General features: G+C 44.7%; 2 protein-coding genes and 1 long non-coding RNA gene across 8 annotated transcripts in view; all 3 read right to left on the bottom strand.

Annotated features, from left to right (window-relative positions):
* The window catches only part of LOC130382752 (uncharacterized), a 35671-nt gene extending 15501 nt beyond the window's left edge, over positions 1–20170 (bottom strand). The window contains exons 1-5 of one of the 4 annotated variants that reach the window (XM_056590643.1): positions 20114–20170; positions 18791–18966; positions 17314–17553; positions 17147–17210; positions 16006–16858 (exon numbers count right to left, since the gene is read on the bottom strand). In XM_056590643.1, the coding sequence (XP_056446618.1) occupies positions 16006–16032 (27 nt within the window). In that variant the 5' untranslated portion in view covers positions 16033–16858; positions 17147–17210; positions 17314–17553; positions 18791–18966; positions 20114–20170. Of the gene's footprint in view, positions 1–16005; positions 16859–17146; positions 17211–17313; positions 17554–18790; positions 18967–19131; positions 19149–19737; positions 19850–20113 lie in introns of those variants that run through there. The other 3 variants (XM_056590640.1, XM_056590642.1, XM_056590641.1) reach the window with 3 other exon arrangements.
* Positions 1209–7661, bottom strand: LOC130382755 (uncharacterized). Of its 2 annotated transcripts, XR_008895618.1 has the most exons (6): positions 7296–7661; positions 6933–7002; positions 3837–4010; positions 3468–3667; positions 3282–3366; positions 1209–2206 (listed from the first exon to the last, which is right to left on the bottom strand). It is a non-coding gene; the product is annotated as an uncharacterized LOC130382755 (long non-coding RNA). The 2 variants fall into 2 exon arrangements; XR_008895617.1 differs by lacking the exons at positions 6933–7002; positions 7296–7661 and adding an exon at positions 4799–5072 and having other exon boundaries at positions 1211–2206.
* Positions 8448–13779, bottom strand: LOC130382754 (uncharacterized). Of its 2 annotated transcripts, XM_056590644.1 has the most exons (8): positions 13675–13770; positions 12980–13023; positions 12076–12736; positions 10946–10980; positions 10430–10629; positions 10244–10328; positions 9500–9616; positions 8458–9149 (listed from the first exon to the last, which is right to left on the bottom strand). In XM_056590644.1, exons 3-8 carry the CDS (start codon positions 12230–12232, stop codon positions 9126–9128), a joined length of 618 nt encoding a protein of 205 aa, XP_056446619.1. In that variant the 5' UTR covers positions 12233–12736; positions 12980–13023; positions 13675–13770; the 3' UTR covers positions 8458–9125. The 2 variants fall into 2 exon arrangements, 1 of the variants encoding a protein (XP_056446619.1); XR_008895616.1 differs by lacking the exon at positions 9500–9616 and having other exon boundaries at positions 8448–9149; positions 10816–10980; positions 12076–13023; positions 13675–13779.
* Positions 20171–21267: the final 1097 nt, after the last annotated feature.

The following is a 21267-nucleotide window of genomic DNA, read 5'->3' as shown; positions in this document are numbered from 1 at the left end:
GCGGTTTCGCGATGAAATCGGCTTCGTGTGGACGGGGCCTCAGAGCCCCCATTCTATGATCCAGTGGGCTCCACCACACCCCCCTCTCCCATCTGGTTAGGGATGAAGAGTTTAGGCCCAATCATTTTCTACCCCTTACCCCTTCCCCTTACTCCTCCCCCTTGTTTTGAAGGGGTAAGGGGAAGGGGAAGGGGGAAGGGGTAAGGGGTAGAAATGGGATTGGGCCTTACTTTCCAGGAGACAATGACAATACACTACTTTATGGTCCGTGTACGTAGATACCTCTAAAGGCAGAGCAAAATGACTCTTTAAATAAAACTCACTTCAACTTAATGTCAACCATTGTAGTATACCTTTGAAGTACATCTTTAACAACTAAGTAGAACAAGTATTAGTAAAAATAGGTTAATACACATGCTGGAGCTGAGCCCCCCTTTAGACACTTTAGTTCTGCAGGGAAGCCAGTGGGAACACTGAGAACACTGGGAACAGTGGGATGGTAAAGTCAGCTGCTGATGTTTTACAGTGGGTTTATTGAACAAAAAATTACAATTACACAAAACCAATTAAAGAGATGATGTAAAACATATAAAGGAAGACATATGACCAAAGACATATGATGGAAGACGTATGACCAAAGACATATGATGGAAGACATATGACCAAAGACATATGATGGAAGACATATGACCAAAGACATATGATGGAATCTGAAAAAAGTGACCCTCTTATTTATTTATTAACTTTAACATATTTGCCCTATTATTGATATCATATTTTCCATCCAGAATAAAAAGTATATCCGCCATTTTCACAGAAAAATATCCTAAAAACGGTCCAATAGGAAAGATGCTCCCAGCGTCTATTCGAGCCGTAGTCGGGTTAAAACCGGAGTGAATGGGCTGCTGGAGCACCCGCTCTGAACGTCAAACATCGCCCGGGGATGGCGTTACATTGTAGTCAATTGAACTCTCCGTCTGCAGACGACGCTGAAATTTGAAAATTGTGCGTGGTGACACGCAAAAAAGTAGAAATTACGTGTCCCAGATCACGAATGAATACATTAAATGACGTGACTGTCACGTATTTCCGTGAGACTGGGTTGCAGACTCACCTCTTAGGTCTTTCCTGGTGCTTTTCTCTTGGGCTTTGGTGTTTTACTCTTGGTCAGAGCTCTGGTCTTTGCTGCTTTTCTCTTGGTTAGAGCTCTGGTCGTTGGTGCTTTTCTCTTGGTTAGAGCTCTGGTCTTTGGTGCTTTTCTCTTGGTTAGAGCTCTGGTCTTTGGTGCTTTTCTCTTGGTCAGAGCTCTGGTCTTTGGTGCTTTTCTCTTGGTCAGAGCTCTGGTCTTTGCCCCTTTTCTCTTGGTTAGAGCTCTGGTCAGTGCCTGTTTGTGAGACATGCTGTGTTTGAAAAATAAGCCTTTGATTTTGTTAAATTTTAATATGCCTTTCATCAGCAGTGGTTTGGGGTTTGATAACTAAAATTAAAGTGCTCAACTACTGGTGAATGACGTTGCAGAACATATATGGTACAAGTTTGTGTTGATCGCATAGAAAAGAGAATAATCTATTACAAATTATATGGTAATAACGAGGTAACACCATGGAAACAAACGACTTCGTACCCAGTATTTAAGAAGATGTATCATGACAGAGGAAAACGGTTCCTGCAGAGGTTGTTACCAGGTAAGTAATTCCATAGTTTCTAAGGTAAATCGAATTAACCTTTTCTAAATGGGTGTAGCTATGAATAATAACAATGCAAGAAAGGTAGTAGTATTTTATTGGAAAGTACTATGCTAATTTCTAGATAGTACATCATTAAACTTGGGGTGTCACCAACATAAACCTTGGATAACTACAATTGCAAATTGAATTAATAGGCGTTTCTAAGAATTGGTTGCCTAATTTCCTAGGAAGTACACAATAATATCTGAGTTATTACCAACCTAAAACAGTTATAACTACACAGTACTTAGTTGAGTTGATGGGTAATAGTGGAGGTTTTACTATACTTCAGCTGTAATTCCTCTGTATTTACCAAACTTGAACAGCGCCAAACTTGTTCTACTATTTTAGATCTAGAGAATGGTCAGACATATTCCCCCCTTCTTTTACTCCTTCACAACTTCTTTGGAAGTCATCAGGGTTCATCCATACGGCTCCGGTCTGCTGCTGCTCAGTCACCTCAGACCCCATGACATGCTCTAAAAAAACAAGAAGGGAGAAGTGAGCATCAATCAGGCATCATCTAGTGATAACTTGAAGACACTTCAGACTTACTATAGAAACTATAGACTAAAGAGATGGCTATTGACTTTAGGAGAGACAAAGCATTTCGTTCAACGATTATCCACGGGCAGCCCATACAGTGTGTCCATGAGTATAAGTATCTGGGGGTGGTTTTAGACCACAAGTTGAAGTGGGAGCCGTGCACGGAACTCATTCAGAAAAAAGGACAGCAAAGGCTTTACTTTTAAAAAAAAAGCTGATTTCATTTGATGTAGACCGTAAAATGGCTAAGATGTTCTACACTGCTTATGTGGAGAGTGTCTTGACCTTCTGCATAATCTGCTGGTTGGGCAGCGCAGCAGAAGCACAGAAGAGTAGGCTTAGGAAAATAGTGACCACTGCCAGCAAGCTGTTGGGTACTAATTTAAATAGTCTGGAAAACATCTACAGAGAGAGAGTTCAGAGTAAAGCAGAAATTATTTTAGCAAATTCAAAACACCCACTTTTCTCCACCTTCGAACTATTACCTCAGGTAGTTGGTTTCGATACCCAGCCCTCTCCAAAAATAGAACAAAACAGTCATTCATTCCACAATCCATCAGCCTTTTAAACAAACATTTAAAAAGAAGGTTTTAATTGTTGGTTTAAAATGCCAACATCTTTAGATGTGTCCCTGAACTATGTGGAAAATATGATGATTTGGGGGTTTTGTCCTGTCTGTGGTTGTTTATCTTTATTTACTTTTTGTTGTTTGTTTTTTATGTCGTTGTTAACGGTCATGTGTATCTGTCTTTTCACTGAGAACAATTTCCCCAAGGGGACAATACATTTCTAACTAACTAACTTCTGCTCTTTTCCTCTCTATCATTACAAGAATCCTAAACCCTCATGTCACTTTAGCTAGTGAAAAAAAGGGTGTCCACAAACTTAGATTGTCTAGTGGAATTCTAAATCCATTGTCACTTTGACACCATTGATTAAAAAGTAAATTGAGCAATAAAGATAGCATAACCGTTTCTGCTAGATGCGTGGAACTGTGCATGCGTTTACCTGTGGGGTGGCGACATCATTCTCCCTGGGCGAAGATCCAGGAGCCTGATGGCCTCCAAACCCCGGTCCGTCTCTCCTCTCCGGTCTGCATCAAGCGGAGGTTACAAGGTGCTTAGAGTGGGATGGGTTAATGAGACAAAACATTTAACCCATTAATACACTGCGTGTGTGTGTGTGCGTGGATACCTTGGGCCCTGGCCTGGCATGGAGGTTCTTTCTTGAACGGGGGGGGGAGGGGAGTCCAAGGAGGCCCAGTGCATGGCTTCAAGCCTGGGGTAGGTTTCCTGAACCTCGGGGTCCTTCAGCACCAGGGAGATGAACTTCTGACAGCGATCCTCGCCTTTTTGCATCAATAGACGCAATATAGCCGCCGAAGAATCATCTGTCTAACACACACATACACACACACAAATGACCAGCCTGGTACAAAGTGTATCAATACATACACTCATAGCAAACATATACACACAGAGAGGAAGCGAGAGACAGACAGACCGAAAACATGAGGGAGAGAAGGGGGGAGGGGGAGAGGCAGGGAGGAATAAAGAGTAGTACCTTTTCTTTGTATTCTCTCCAGGTTATTAGTTCGTTCTGTAAACAGTGATCCAAAACAAATTTTGGATCGTGCAGAATGTCAGACAAGTTAATCAGATTTTTTTGGATAAATTCAAAATGGACATTTTTCTTGCCAGACGAATTCATCTTCTTCTACGGAGACAGCAGGCGTTTCTGGAAGGTGAGAACGAACACACACACACACACACACACACACACACGGTTGGCGGCACGAGCACTTAAAAAAAGCTTAGGGGGTTAAGAGAAAATTTAAGTTTCTCTTAACCCCCTTATTGTGATGATAAAACATGGCTGTTGGCATTGTATTCTTCCAAAGTGATTATCCGTTTCTCCAAACAGAGTCCCCGAATTAATTCAGCATTGTTGATAATAAAAGTCAATGTCGTCAGATGACTCTGGACAAAATGGCGTTTCTGAAACACACCCATACACACACATTAGCCAGTAGCTATGCAGTTAGCCATGGTGCTGGCTAATGACTAACAACAAATGAAGTTCCATAACTTAACTGAAGGAACAAAGAACAGCAGAAACACAACTCCAAAGGCAATGTTCCGTCCAAGACTATATAGGTGTGTCTAACCTAACCTGAACACGTGGTGTAGGATCGACATCGAGTGCGTAATGGCGGACCATCCGGACTCGAGTTAGATGGAATTTCCTGATTTTAAGCACCTCCATCGACAATGTTGTATACTCGCCCCGTACCCAGACAGGCCGGGCTTTCACTAACCATCTAATCGTGTAAGGGCTAGCCCGCCCCATACATGACATTAGTTTGCTGTATTTGCACTTGCTGGCAGTAAAAAAAACGGGTTCGATTAACTGGTTGCTCAGCTTCGTAAACTCAAATGAGAGTAACCGGTCTGGTAGCTCTGTTTTTTTTCCCATTCGATGAAAGCAAGCGATACCAACGGGTTTAAAACTACTTTTATGCCTACCTGATAGGAAAGAAAAAGCAAATCGTCCTTCCGAGTTGAGACCTCTGATGAACCCACGACAATTTGTGCACACTTGTACCTGTTGAAGGTATCCGTCCCGCCCATTCGATGATAATCATCCAATGATGAGATACCTTGTGCGTGGTCATCAGTAAAGATCCAATGAAGTGAAGGAACTACTCATCCCATCAACCATTGCGAATGCTGCCTTCATGACATCCAACCTAATAGTTTAGTGCGCTTCTTTTGAATGCAGCGTTTGTCATTGTTAAAGTGTTAGTTTTGTGCTCCCCAACTCTAATCGCGGAAGGAAATCACGGAGTGCGTGTCCGGGTAAGATAAGCTGCTGTCTAAAAACACGCTATTAAACATCTGGAGGAATGCGAGGGCGCGGAGTCGTGCCTGGACGGGGAGTCGTGACGGGGGCCGTGGGGGCCGAGCCGAAGACACGGAGCTGGGACTGGAGAGTCTGTTTACAAGATGAACGAATGATGGATACATTGATAGTAAACACATTCATAATGAATACATTCATTATGAATGTATTCATTATGAATGTATCACTGTGTGTGTACCGGATGCACCCTATAGGTCGTTCCACGACTGCCACGCATGTCCAGACCTAGGCTACACCTGGCGCCGATAGTCCAGCGATGTGCTGCTTTGATTTCCCCTGGTCATCATTTAGTATCCTAGTATATACAATCTCATAACAACAAAGTCAATCATAAGTCAGTCCAAAGTCATGTCTTCAATGTGCCTGCATCATCTGACCATAGCGTATGACCATGGAACGTTACTAAACGAAAAAAAATACTTTCGTACAGTATTCATTTAATAATGGTCCATGAACCAAAACGTAGGATTTCTGATAAAGCAGCAAATGTTTACTTATTTTCTGTAAATCGACTCATCGTTGCATCATGATGAACCAACAAACCATGACCTGAACCAGATCAGACGAGATGATTCCAACATGACCCCCACATGATGGTTGGTTACCTGTAGAGTGACTCACTAACCAGATGATGGTTGGTTAACTGTAGAGTGACTAACTAACCAGAGGATGGTTGGTTAACTGTAGAGTGACTAACTAACCAGAGGATGGTTGGTTAACTGTAGAGTGACTAACTAACCAGATGATGGTTGGTTAACTGTAGTGACTAACTAACCAGAGGATGGTTGGTTAACTGTAGAGTGACTAACTAACCAGAGGATGGTTGATTACCTGTAGAGTGACATCCCTGTCTACGGTTAGCTCAACCCCCCTCCCTAGGGCCCCCCCCCCCTCACTAGAGCTCACCCCCCCCTCACTAGAGCTCACCCCCCTCACTAGAGCTCACCCCCTCACTAGAGCTCACCCCCCCCCCTCAATAGAGCCCCCCCCTCACTAGAGCTCACCCCCCCTCACTAGAGCTCACCCCCCCTCACTAGAGCTCACCCCCCTCACTAGAGCTCACCCCCCCTCACTAGAGCTCACCCCCCCCCACTAGAGCTCACCCCCCCCTCACTAGAGCTCACCCCCCCTCACTAGAGCTCACCCCCCCTCACCAGAGCTCACCCCCCCTCACTAGAGCTCACCCCCCCCCACTAGAGCTCACCCCCCCCTCACTAGAGCTCACCCCCCCTCACTAGAGCTCACCCCCCCTCACCAGAGCTCACCCCCCCTCACTAGAGCTCACCCCCCCCCACTATAGGTCACCCCCCCCTCACTAGAGCTCACCCCCCCTCACTAGAGCTCCCCCCCCCCCTCACTAGAGCTCCCTCCCCTCACTAGAGCTCACCCCCCCTCACCTCACCCCCCCTCACCAGAGTGCTTCAATCCCCCCGGCCTCCGGCTGAGCTCTGCCGGAGGCCGGGTGAAGTCTGCCCATCATCATATATTTGATGTAAACAGACAAAAATGGTCGGAAAGCCAACAGAAACGCTAGATGGTTATGGTGTGACAATCACATGATTAAAAATAGACTGGGAGCGCTGGTTTATTCAGGAACTAGTTCGCTGCCCCACCTGCCCATATGGACGGCACGCGCCTGCTATCACGTCATCCGAATCCAAGTTCATATGGACCTCTTTCTCTGTCGCCATCACAGAACTGGCATCACTGGTGTGTGTGTTCGTTATTTCACTGTACCGTTGTGTAGGGGGGGTCGTGTGGGAGATTCCCCACACACCCTGGCGTTGGACTTCAGGTGGACAGGAAACTGGCCCCACACACACACACACAGACACACAGACACACACACACACACACACACAGAGAGAGATGACATGAGGCTAATGAATGGATAGCATGAAGTCAACATGCAATGCAGGGACATAGTGAGCTGAAAGAACAAAAAAAACATTTAGATAACATATGATATAACCAAAATATAGCTAACATGAAGTTAGCATGAAGCTAACATGCAGCTAGTATACTGTAGATAGGTTAAGCAGAACACAGCTCGAAGTCGTTGTTAATGTTTAAATAGGGATGGCCTCTGCCGCCTCTCACCTGAGCTGGCCCGGCTGTCTGTCTACTGGTCACGTGACTCCTCTCCGTCCAATCGGAGATCACTCATCTGTTGGTCCAACTCCTTCAGCTGGCCGATCAGCCCCGCATCCCGCGTGAGCAAACAGCCCTGAAACAGGCACACACACACACACACAGGTGCACAGGCACACAGGCACACACACACACACTGTGTGGCAACCCGGTACTCGATTGGGCCGGGTTCCACGGATAAATGACACGTTTAGCGAGGGTTAAAGCCTTCCAAGGCATTTATTGCAGACAGTTTAAACAAACAAGGCACTCGCGGTCTCTAGGGCCTCCGTGGGCCTCCGTGGGCCTCTAGCTGCTCGTGGGCCCGAGCGCTTCCTCCTTCCTCACTCCCCTCCCCGGTCTTCCCAAATGTCAGTCCTTTTATAGTGGCTCCTCGGCTTTCGGGCCAGGTGTCCCCCAATCACGCTGATTGGGGTTTGGTCGGTGCTCTCCGTCGCCGGCTGGTGGGTGACGGTGGTAACGGCCATCCAGGACCAACCCTCGGGCTGGTCCGGGCCGCCACAACACACAGTTTATCTTGGCAAATACATCTGTAGACAGGGATTTCACTCTACAGGTAACCAAACACCATCTGGTTAGTTAGTCACTCTACAGGTAACCAAACACCATCTGGTTAGTTAGTCACTCTACGGGTAACCAACCATCATGTCGGGGTCATGTTGGGTCATTTAGTCTGATCTGGTTCAGGTCATATTTTGTTGGTCCATCATGATGCAACGATGAGTCGATTGACAGAAAATAAGAAAACATTTGCTGCTTTATCAGAAATTCTACTATTCTACTACTACTTCTACTTATTATGTGCTATATGGGTCCGATAATGAAGGCACATTGAAGACATGACTTTGGACTAACTTATGATTGACTTTGTTGTTATGAGATTGTATATAATAGGATACTAAATGATGACCAGGGGAAATCAAAGCAGCACATCGCTGGACTATCAGCGTCAAGTGTAGCCTAGGTCATACCAGATTGGGCCTAAGGCCCAATCCCATTTCAAACAAACGGAAACGGAAACAAACCATGGAAACGAACGAGGCTTCCTTTAACAGCACAGCTTCAGCTTACTTACTGGGTAAATTGTCACGTTTTAATTAGTAACGTTGCAGAACGTACATGGTACAAGTTCCAGTTTACTGCATGGACAATGGAATGCATCTAATACAAATTATATGGTAAGAACGTGGTAACACCATGGAAACAAACGACTTCGTACCCAGTATTTAAGAAGGTGTATCATGACAGAGGAAAACGGTTCCTGCAGAGGTTGTTACCAGGTAAGTAATTCCATAGTTCCTAAGGTAAATCGAATTAACCTTTTCTAAATGGGTGTAGCTATGAATAATAACAATGCAAGAAAGGTAGTAGTATTTTATTGGAAAGTACTATGCTAATTTCTAGATAGTACATCATTAAACTTGGGGTGTCACCAACATAAACCTTGGATAACTACAATTGCAAATTGAATTAATAGGCGTTTCTAAGAATTGGTTGCCTAATTTCCTAGGAAGTACACAATAATATCTGAGTTATTACCAACCTAAAACAGTTACAACTACACGGTACTTAGTTGAGTTGATGGGTAATAGTGGAGGTTTTACTTAGTACTTCAGCTGTAATTCCTCTGTATTTACCAAACTTGAACAGCGCCAAACTTGTTCTACTATTTTAGATCTACAGAATGGTCAGACATATTCCCCCCTTCTTTTACTCCTTCACAACTTCTTTGGAAGTCATCAGGGTTCATCCATACGGCTCCGGTCTGCTGCTGCTCAGTCACCTCAGACCCCATGACATGCTCTAAAAAAACAAGAAGGGAGAAGTGAGCATCAATCAGGCATCATCTAGTGATAACTTGAAGACACTACAGACTTACTATAGAAACTATAGACTAAAGAGATGGCTATTGACTTTAGGAGAGACAAAGCATTTCGTTCAACGATTATCCACGGGCAGCCCATACAGTGTGTCCATGAGTATAAGTATCTGGGGGTGGTTTTAGACCACAAGTTGAAGTGGGAGCCGTACACGGAACTCATTCAGAAAAAAGGACAGCAAAGGCTTTACTTTTTAAAAAAGCTGATTTCATTTGATGTAGACCGTAAAATGGCTAAGATGTTCTACACTGCTTATGTGGAGAGTGTCTTGACCTTCTGCATAATCTGCTGGTTGGGCAGCGCAGCAGAAGCACAGTAGAGTAGGCTTAGGAAAATAGCGACCACTGCCAGCAAGCTGTTGGGTACTAATTTAAATAGTCTGGAAAAGACCTACAGAGAGAGAGTTCAGAGTAAAGCAGAAATTATTTTAGCAAATTCAAAACACCCACTTTTCTCCACCTTCGAACTATTACCTCAGGTAGTAAGTTTCGATACCCAGCCCTCTCCAAAAATAGAACAAAACAGTCATTCATTCCACAATCCATCAGCCTTTTAAACAAACATTTAAAAAGAAGGTTTTAATTGTTGGTTTAAAATGCCAACATCTTTAGATGTGTCCCTGAACTATGTGGAAAATATGATGATTTGGGGGTTTTGTCCTGTCGGTGGTTGTTTATCTTTTTCTTTTTTTTACTTTTTGTTGTTTGTTTTTTATGTCGTTGGTAACGGTCATGTGTATCTGTCTTTTCACTGAGAACAATTTCCCCAAGGGGACAATACATTTCTAACTAACTAACTTCAGCTCTTTTCCTCTCTATCATTACAAGAATCGTACCATCGATACTCCTAAACCCTCATGTCACTTTAGCTAGTGAAAAAAAGGGTGTCCACAAACTTAATTGTCTAGTCGAATTCTGAATCCATTGTCACTTTGACACTATTGATTAAAAAGTAAATTGAGCAATAAAGATAGCATAACCGTTTCTGCTAGATGCGTGGAACTGTGCATGCGTTTACCTGTGGGGTGGCGACATCATTCTCCATGGTCGAAGATCCAGGAGCCTGATGGCCTCCAAACCCCGGTCCGTCTCTCCTCTCCGGTCTGCATCAAGCGGAGGTTACAAGGTGCTTAGAGTGGGATGGGTTAATGAGACAAAACATTTAACCCATTAACACACTGTGTGTGTATGCGTGCGTGGATACCTTGGGCCCTGGCCTGGCATGGAGGTTCTTTCTGGAACGGGGGGGGGAGGGGAGTCCAAGGAGGCCCAGTCCAGGTCTTTGAGCCTGGGGAAGGTTTCCTGAACCTCGGGGTTCTTCAGCACCAGGGAGATGAACTTCTGACAGCAATCCTCGCCTTTTTGCATCAATAGACGCAATATAGCTGCCGAAGAATCATCTGTCTAACACACACACACACACACACGCAAATGACCAGCCTGGTACAAAGTGTATCAATATATACACTCATAGCAAACATATACAAACTGAGAGGAAGTGAGAGACAGAGAGGAAACATGAGGGAGAGAAGGGGGGAGGGGGAGAGGCAGGGAGACAGAGTGAGGCGAGGGAGGAATAAAGAGTAGTACCATTTCTTGGAATTCTCTCAAGGTTAATAGCTTGTTCTGTACACAGTGATCCAAAACAAATTTTTGATCGTGCTGCAGAATGCAAGACAAGTTAATCAGATTTTTTTGGATAAATTCTAAATGGACAGACGTATTCATCTTCTTCTTTGGACACAGCAGGCGTTTCTGGAAGGTGAGAAGCCACACACACACACACACACACACACACACACACACACACACACACACACACACACACACACACACACACACACACACACACACACACACACACACACACACACACACACACACACACGGGGCGGCATTATTTCATGACACATGGTTGGCGGCACGAGCACTTAAAAAATGCAGTTTCCTATGATCTATCACAGGAGTGCCCAACCTGTCGATCGCGGTCTACCAATAGACCGCCGACAGATCCCAAGTCGGCCGTGAGGGGTAAAAAAAAAAAAAAAAAAAAAAGTTTGTGCGGGACATATACGCGCGGTAGCGCATGCGCTGTCAACAGTAGTTACGCACTCCTAAACATTGACATGGCTGAGGGGAAACGAGCTAAGACCTACCATTTTCACCCTGAGTGGGAGGAAGATTATTGATTATTGTTGAGAAGGTGCCGTGGCATTGTATTCTTCCAAAGTGATTATGCGTTTCTCCAAACAGAGGCCCCGAATTAATTCAGCATTGTTGATAATAAAAGTCAATGTCGTCAGATGACTCTGGACAAAATGGCGTTTCTGAAACACACCCATACACACACATTAGCCAGTAGCTATGTAGTTAGTCATGGTGCTGGCTAATGACTAACAAAAAATGAAGTTCCATAACTGAAGGAACAAAGAACAGCAGAAACACAACTCCAAAGGCAATGTTCCGTCCAAGACTATATAGGTGTGTCTAACCTAACCTGAACACGTGGTGTAGCATCGACATCGAGTGCGTAATGGCGGACCATACGGCCACGAGTTAGATGGAATTTCCTGGTTTTAAGCACCTCCATCGACCATGTTGTATACTCGCCCCGTACCCAGACAGGCCGGGCTTCCACTAACCATCTAATCGTGTAAGGGCTAGCCCGCCCCATACATGACATTAGTTTGCTGTATTTGCACTTGCTGGCAGTAAAAAAAACGGGTTAGATTAACTGGTTGCTCAGCTTAGTAAACTCAAATGAGAGTAACCGGTCTGGTAGCTCTGTTTTTTTTCCCATTCGATGAAAGCAAGCGATACCAATTGGTTTAAAACTACTTTTAGGCCTACCTGATAGGAAAGAAAAAGCAAATCGTCCTTCCGAGTGGAGACCTCTGATGAACACAGACGCACACGACAACTGGTACACATTTGTACCTGTTGAAGGTATTGGTCCCGCCCATTCGATGATAATCATCCAATGATGAGTTGCCTTGTGCGTGGTCATCAGTAAAGATCCAATCAAGTGAAGGAACTACTCATCCCATCAACCATTGCGAATGCTGCCTTCATGACATCCAACCTAACAATAGTTTAGTGCGCTTCTTCTTGAATGCAGCGTTTGTCATTGTTAAAGTGTTCGTTTTGTGCTCCCCAACTCTAATCGCGGAAGGAAATCACGGAGTGCGTGTCTGGGTAAGATAAGCTGCTGTCTGAACACACGCTATTAAACATCTGGAGGAATGCGAGGGAGCGGAGTCGTGCCTGGACGGGGAGTCGTGACGGGGGCCCGTGGGGGCCGAGCAGAAGACACGGAGCTCGGAGAGTGTTTATAAGATGAACTAATAATGGACACATTGATAGTAAACACATTCATAGTGTTGGGAACAACAATGTGTGTGTGTGTGTGTGTGTCCTCAGGTTGGGGGCGGGGCTCCTGGTCGATCCTGGCCAGCAGGGTCAGCGTGGGGTCATGACCTCCGACCTGTCCTTCACTAGGAGGGTCGTAGTCCTGGAGAGGAGCAGAACGTTGAACACATGTCACGATGAGGTCACGATGTCATGATGATGTCAGGATGGTGTCACGATGAGGTCACGATGATGTCATGAAAGACTTCACGATGATGTCACGATGTTGACACGATGAGGTCACGATGATGTCACGATGGTGTCATGATGATGTCACGATGATGTCGCGATGATGTCGCGATGATGTCGCGATGGTGTCACGATGGCGGAGAGGGAGCTGTCTCACCATCTCCTGAAGCTACCGCAGAGAACTGGAGAAACTGCCGTCTTCTAGGGACAGACATACAGACAGACAGACAGACAGACAGACAGGTAGGTAAGACGGATGATAGAGACCGACAGACAGACGAGAGAGAAAGAGAGACAGACAGGTGAGAGACAGACAAGAGATGGACAGACAGATATACCGGCAGACAGTTAGTATGTGTACGGTTATATCACTGACCTATTGGGTGTCTGTGTGCATTTAGCGGTCTGTCTCACCTATGTGTGTACCTGTCTCCCTGTGTGTGTGTACCTGTCTCCCTGGGTGTGTACCCGTCTCCCTGTGTGTACCTGTCTCCCTGTGTGTACCCGTCTCCCTGTGTGTACCTGTCTCACCTGTGTGTGTACCTGTCTCACCTGTGTGTGTACCTGTCTCCCTGTGTGTGTACCTGTCTCCCTGTTTGTACCTGTCTCCCTGTGTGTGTACCTGTCTCCCTGGGTGTGTACCCGTCTCCCTGTGTGTACCTGTCTCCCTGTGTGTACCTGTCTCCCTGTGTGTACCTGTCTCAGCTGTGTGTGTACCTGTCTCACCTTTGTGTGTACCTGTCTCCCTGTGTGTGTACCTGTCTCCCTGTGTGTGTACCTGTCTCCCTGTTTGTACCTGTCTCCCTGTGTGTGTGTATGTGTGTACGTACACGTGTGTTTGTGTGTGTTAACCTGTGTTAACACGCTGTGCCTCAGCGGGAGGCAGGGAAGAGGTCTCCGGTCGGACCACCGCGTCCATCCCTGCTGCTGCTGACGGAATGGTTTACACAGGCGCGCGTTACCGGAGCCCACCCCGCCGCGAGGTCACTGCGGCAGAATCAGGCCATGATAACAAAGCGGGAACACCGTGACCGATCCGGTTCACGCCGTCAGAGAAGCTCTACTTCGCTCTGCGTTACGAACGAGGGACCAACTTTCAGATGGGATGTGGATCTATGACGCTCGGGAGGATCCGTGACACGCACGCACACACACACTCTACTTATAGTGCACAGGCTATGTAACCAGGGCCGCCGCTCCCCATACGCAGAGTACGCAGAGCACTCACACACACAAAAAAAATAAAAAAACAGTCATCTACGGATTCTCTACGGATTCTCTTTTTTTGCATAGGAAATTTCCTTTCCTAAGGAGATGACCCGGAAGTTCTTGGAGGAAAGGTGGTTTGAATTCTATAAATGCTTAGGAAAGGAGCCTTGATGCTTCCTTTAGCCCTCCTTTAGCATAGGTTACTCCTGACCAACCTTTACGAAAGGAAAGGAGATATTGGTATCCCATAATCCTTTACGGCGGCAATATTTAAAAAAACAGGCCACGACGAAGTTTACCGACTCTACGCAAAGACGCATGCGGGACGCGGTAAAGCAGAAGAGAGGGGTTTTTGTTTGATTGGGCTTTTTTTGGTCTATAGTTGGGCTGGAAATTGCCAACAGAACAGCTCAGCTAAATATTTTATCTCAAATATATTCAAACTTGATCACATTAGCTATTTCTTTAACTCTTCACTTTGTTTCCAACCATTTTTATTATTCTAAATGGTGTGCATGTTAACATTGTTTACTCCATTTAGATCCTCTTCAAATCCCTTCACTTAATTTAAGACATTTTACATTTCTTTATGTCATAATCTATGTGGCTTTTACTAAAACATATTTTCAACCTCACTTTGCACTACAGCACTCACCACATTTCCTGCAAGAAATGCATTTTCTAGTTCCTATTTGCTATTGCTCCCATGGAGTTCCCAATTGTGTGTGGCTTCCTACTGTTAGCAACCCGCTGAGCCACCAAATAAGAAGCCTGCGGTACTTTCTGAAGAAATACACTCTTCGATGTCAAATTCCTAGATAAAGAAGCCCTGCAGCAATACACAAAATAACACAAGCTACAACCAGTAAATCCTTCATGCACATGTCTAACATAAATATCTTCAGGAACTTAACCAACCTTGACAACAACTATAGCAATAAAGAATGATAATGGACTAACATGAATTATGTTAACAGCTTAATATCCAACCTCTTTAACAGGAACGTCTGTAATGCTGGCAAACACAATAAAGGCCGACTCCTAACTGAGCCGGTCAGCGGTCTTTAATCAAATACCATCCCCTAGTGCAGAGTTGGTAAACTCTGCACTTTCTCTGAAGTTGTGGCCAGGTTCACCATTTGTGTTTTCTGGCGGGCGTATTCCACGCTCTTTCGACTGAGAAATTATTTTTTTTTTTCCTTATATTCCGGGTGCATTGTAATGAGTCGCTTTAGCTTGTCTGGCTTCATGGCTTCGTTTGCTAGCACCTCGAAACACATCACGCATTCTGGTCTCCCGTCGCAGTTTTCAATAAATCCAAATTCTATACAACAGTCGTCATATTTCCTAAACTTAGTTGATTTAGGCTAAGCGTCAGTGGTTCGACTCAAATATTTATCCATGGTCGCAAGCTAGGTAGCTGCCTGACCCTAACTAAGCTAAGCGTGCCCTGACTGAAGTGTGACTTAATGTTTCACAATCATATCAGAGTTTCTATTGGCCCAAAATTAATGTGGGTGGGAATAATGGCACTTTTCTTATTGGCACAAAATATTTATTAAATTGTATCAAACAAGTGCCTTACACATGAAAATACATCAAATACATGATAAAAACACAAAGTCCACGGCTTATTTTCATTTTGGTCCTCAACACAAAATATCATGACAGGCCAAGACACACAGAGGTGTGATAATCAATTAAAAAAAAATCTTAAATCAAATAAAAGAAAACATACGCGATACAATACTTTATCGTAAAGATTTGGCCCATTTCCACCTTCAACATCCACTGATTTCCCCTGTCTAAACTAAACGCAATTTTACAATTAGGCCTATGACCCATAGTAGATCTTCCAAATAGTCAAACATATTCCTCCCTTCTTTTACTCCTTGACAACTTGACCAATTGAGCAATATAGAGAGCATAAACATTTCTGCTGGACTTGCTGTGCTGAACTGTGCATGCATTTACCTGTGGGATGGTGAAATCGTTCTCCATGGCCGAAGATCCAGGAGCCCGATGGCCTCCAAACCCCGGTCTGTCTCTCCTCTCCGGTCTGCATCAAGCGGAGATTACAAGGTGCTTAGAGTGGGATGGGTTAATGAGACAAAACATTTAACCCTTTAAAACAATCATGGATTATGGAAAGCAAGGTTCTCAGCTAAGTCAGTCAGACTCAGCTCCTCCCTCGTTCATATTCTAAAACGATTGTGGAAGTCAGTCATCATTCAAAACAGCATTACAACTTTAATCAAATGTAGTGGGATGGGGGGGTGTAGTTAGGTTGCGTAAATTAAGCAAATAAGCTGCATTACCCCCACCTAGCCACAAGGGAGCAGGATCAAACATACAAGCTGTAATAACTACTCCAGCCACAGAAGGCAGCATCTTTAACACATGAGGAAGCCGAAGCCAAACGTCACATAGGCCACGCCTACTCGATACAAACGCAGCGCCAGGAGCCAGAAGAGGTCAGAAACATATGGCAGCCCCGAGTTACTAGATAGATACAAAGGTCTGCTGTTTGTCGCTCCACGCATGTTGAATACAATTCCCCTCTTTCTGCTTCATAGTTACCATATTGAAATACTTTAACAGTTGATATTGGATGTTTAACATATCAGCAAGATAATAGACTTGATTTAGCAATGATGGCAGTGGCGCAGCACCAAACTTGTTATGCTATTTTAGATCTACAGACTGGTAAGACATATTCCTCCCTTCGTTTACTCCTTCACCACTTCTTCGGATGTCATCAATGTTCTGCTGCATGGTTAAGGTTCTGTTCTGCTGCTGCTCAGTCACAATACCCCTGTGACATGCTCTAAAAACAAGAAGGGAGAAGTGAGCATCAATCAGGCATCTAGTGATAACTTGAAGACACTACAGACTTCAGCTGTTTTCCTCTATCTACACGCATCATACTATCGATACTCCTAAACCCTCATGTCACTTAAGCTAGTGAAAAAATGATGTCCATAAATTGTAATTGTCTAGTGGAATTCTGAATCCATTGTCACTTTGACACTATTGATTAAAAAGTAAATTGAGCAATATAGAGAGCATAAACATTTCTGCTAGATGTGCTGTGCGGAACTGTGCATGCGTTTACCTGTGGGGTGGTGACATCAATCTCCATGGGCGAAGATGCAGGAGATATGTCTCTCCACTCCAGTCTGCATCAAGCGGAGGTTACAAGGTGCTTAGAGTGGGATGGGTTAATGAGACAAAACATTCAACCCATTAATACACTGTGTGTGTGTGTGCGTGCGTGGATACCTTGGGCCCTGGCCTGGCATGGAGGTTCTTTCTGGTTCGGAGTCCAACAAGGACCAGTTCAGCCCTTGAAGCCTCGGGAAGGTCTCCTCCACCTTTGGGTTTTTCAGCACCTCAGAGACAAACTTCTGACATGTTTCCTCTCCTTTGTTAAGCGGCTTCATCAATAGGGTCGTGGTCCAATTAAGAGGCTAAAGCAAATCATAAAGTAAAAGGCAAATGATCAACATGGGGGTCGTAGACCTACAGAGAGAGATGGAAACACACCATTCATGAGGGCACAGAATGACTTGGGAGTTAACTAGAGACGTCTGGCCTTATTTTAAATGAATCAGGGCCCGGTTTACCAAAACCTTTTTAAAGCCTTCTTTACGCTACGTCATTCGTAACCTCTACTTTAAGTTCTACCTTAACATCTTTTGTACATTGTTCGTTGGTAAGGTTGGTCTGAAGCGCTCATAGCTCTACCGTAGTGATGTTTCAGCTCCTGACGCTAGTCACCGCCACTGTACAGTAACCTTTAGAAATCCCTCTTGCGCATGGAACTGCCAAATTGGCAGTGTTGTATTTCACCAATGGTTTAAGTTTTATGGTGTTTTAACAGTTAATGGGAGGAAGTGATCTGTGGCGTAGCAGGAAAGACATGCAGGATAGCAGGATAGGCCAAGTTGTTTAATCGTTAATTCCAAGTTCGCATCCAAAGCCAATTGAGGCCAAATTAAACGGCATGTTTGAATTATGGATGTTGTCTCGGCTGTTCTTTATTTTTGGCCGTGGTTACAGCAGGCGAGGTCAGCTCAACTCGCTTCCAATCATTTAAAAAACTTCTAAATTAAGGAAATGATACTGGGAAACGAATAAACCATTATAAGCAGCAAGTGAACTTAATAAGCGGTTTCAGCACGTTCTTTCTGGACAGCGCTGTTTACGAACGACGCAAGTGTTTCCTAAGAAGACACCGTTCGGGAGCCACGCCTATAGAGGTAAACAACTTTGATAAGTCTAAACGTAGGAGTCTTCGTAGCGCGCCAAGAGTGGACGTTATCGGGAAACCGGGCCCTGGGCATTAAAGTCTACTAAACCCAAATCAATTTATCTAGCGAGTAGGTGACAAAGGCTAAAGCATCATCAAATCTCCAATGGGAACTTGGCCACTAGACCTGTTTACCAGCGGGCTCTGTGGGACCCTTGTGACGCCATTGCTTGACCATAAACCAAAGTTGTCGACCGTAAACAAAAGTATAAACTATCACAGAGCGTGTCATTTTTTTACCATTTCAATAAATAGATCAACAGATTCATATTTTAGAAGGCATAAATAATATTGACATTTAAATAGATTTACATAAGACAGGTAATCAATTTGCATGTAATCAATTGCATCATGGCTACAACATTCCAGACCTAAATCTTGTACCAAGTGCCATCGTCCATAAACTTAACAAAATATCAGTCAGGGAGGGGAGAAGAAGAGTCTTACCAGGGCATTGTATTCGTCCAAAGTTATTATGCCTTTCTCGTAACAGAGGCTCTTTATTAATTCATCATTATTGAAAATGGAAGCCAATGTCGTCAGATGACTCTTGACAAAATAGTAATGTTCGCCTCGATCCTGACCTTCCGCCATCATTAATGTTGAAGCGACACCAGGCGTTTCTGAAACACACACACACACACACACATTAGCTATGTAGGTAGCCATGTTGCTGGCTAATGACTAACAACAAATGAAGTTCAATAACTTCACTTGGGGAACAAAGAACGGAATAAACACATCTCCAAAGGCAATGTTCCGCCCAAGACTATAAAGGTGTGTCTAACCCTTTCTCCCCTCTTATTTTCTCTCTGTCCCTCTCTTTTGTTCTCTCTCTCTTTGTCTCGCTCTCTTTTGTTCTCTCTCAATTTCCAAAAATCTGAAGTATGTGAATCAGGTGACAATCAAGCATTTGGAAGTGATGCATTTCTCTCCGAATGCTTCAGTGGGCAGTGTTGGGCAGTGCCCCAATGCTAATCCAACGAACACGTGGATCAGCGTCGACATCCAGTGCGTAATGGCGGACCATGCGGCCTTGTCAACCAGGTGGAAGTGGGCTATATGTCTTATGTGTGGGGATGTCCCTTTTTCTTTTATCTGCCTATATGTCGTATCTAAGTGGGATCCTTGGAAGGATACTGCATGGATAAAATTATGTTCAATGTTTTATGTGTCTTTTGTGTGGGTCTTTGTTATTTACTGTCATGAGCACACTGAAACAAATCCCTAGCGAGTTGTATGGCAATAAAGTATTGAATCTTGAATCCTGTTAGATTGAATTTCCTGGTTTTAAGCACCTCCATCGACAATGTTGTATACTCGCCCTGTGCCCAGACAGGCCGGTCTTTCACTAACTATCTAATCGTGGAAGGGCTAGCCCGTCCCAAACATACCATTAGTTAGCCGTTTCCTTCACTTGCGCGCAGTAAAATCAAAAAAATAAAAACTTGTGATCTGCCTTCTATGAGCACAAGAAACTTAAAAAAACATGTCCATTGGACAATCGACATTCAGTGAGTACTGGCGCAGCATAAGTGGCACCGTCTCTGATTCGGCGTGGCCTTCGCTAGCTTAGCTACACGACTCAGTAACCTAGCTACATGACTCACTAGCCTAGCTACACGACTCAGTAGCTTGTTTGTAGCATTGTGAAATAACCTGGCCGATGCCCTTTAGTGTAGATTAACCGGTTGCTCAGCTTTCCAAACTCTAATGTAGACTAATCAGTAGCTCAGTCGTTTTTATATTCGATGAAAGCCTATATCCTACCTGAAGCAAATTTTCCTCCCGAGTTGAGACCTCTGATGATGAACCCAGACGCACACGACAACTAGGAAACAGGTGCACTGTACCTTAGTCCCGCCCATTCGATGATGATCATCCAATGATGAGTTGCCTCATGCTTGGTCAGGCGGGGCCATCACTAACGATCCAATGAAGTGAAGGAACAACTGATCCCATCAACCATCAGTTTAGTGCGCTTCTTCTTGAATGCAGCGTTTGTCGTTGTTAAAGTGTTTGTTTTGCTTAAGTGGCTACGAGGGGGGACGTCACACACACTAAAGTCTGAAATCACGGAGTGCGTGTTCGGGCAAAATAAGCTGCTGTCTAAACACGCGCTATTAAACATCTGGAGGAATGCGAGGGCGCGGAGTCGTGCCTGGACGGGGAGTCGTGACGGGGGCCCGTGGGGGCCGAGCCGAAGACACGGAGCTGGGACTGGAGAGTCTGTTTACAAGATGAACGAATAATGGATACATTGATAGTAAACACATTCATAATGAATACATTCATGTAAAAACCGGATGCACCCTATAGGTCGTTCCACGACTGCCACGCATGTCCAGACCTAGGCTACACCTGGCGTCGATAGTCCAGCGATGTGCTGCTTTGATTTCCCCTGGTCATCATTTAGTATCCTAGTATATACAATCTCATAACAACAAAGTCAATCATAAGTCAGTCCAAAGTCATGTCTTCAATGTGCCTGCATCATCTGACCATAGCGTATGACCATGGAACGTTACTAAACGAAAACAATACTTTCGTACGGTATTCATTTAATTATGGTCCATGAACCAAAACGTAGGATTTCTGATAAAGCAGCAAATGTTTACTTATTTTCTGTAAATCGACTCATCGTTGCATCATGATGAACCAACCAACCATGACCTGAACCAGATCAGACTAGAGGATTCCAACATGACCCCCACATGATGGTTGGTTATCTGTAGAGTGACTAACTAACCAGAGGATGGTTGGTTACCTGTAGAGTGAAATCCCTGTCTACGGTTAGCTCACCCCCTCACTAGAGCTCACCCCCCTCACTAGAGCTCACCCCCCCTCACTAGAGCTCAACCCCCTCACCCCCCCTCACCCCCCCTCACTAGAGCTCACCCCCCCTCACTAGAGCTCACCCCCCT

This window comes from Gadus chalcogrammus, chromosome 5 (assembly GCF_026213295.1).
Source record: "Gadus chalcogrammus isolate NIFS_2021 chromosome 5, NIFS_Gcha_1.0, whole genome shotgun sequence".
In the NCBI taxonomy this organism is placed as follows: domain Eukaryota; kingdom Metazoa; phylum Chordata; class Actinopteri; order Gadiformes; family Gadidae; genus Gadus; species Gadus chalcogrammus.
Note: the sequence above shows the minus strand (reverse complement) of the source record. Positions and strands in the feature narration are given on the sequence as shown.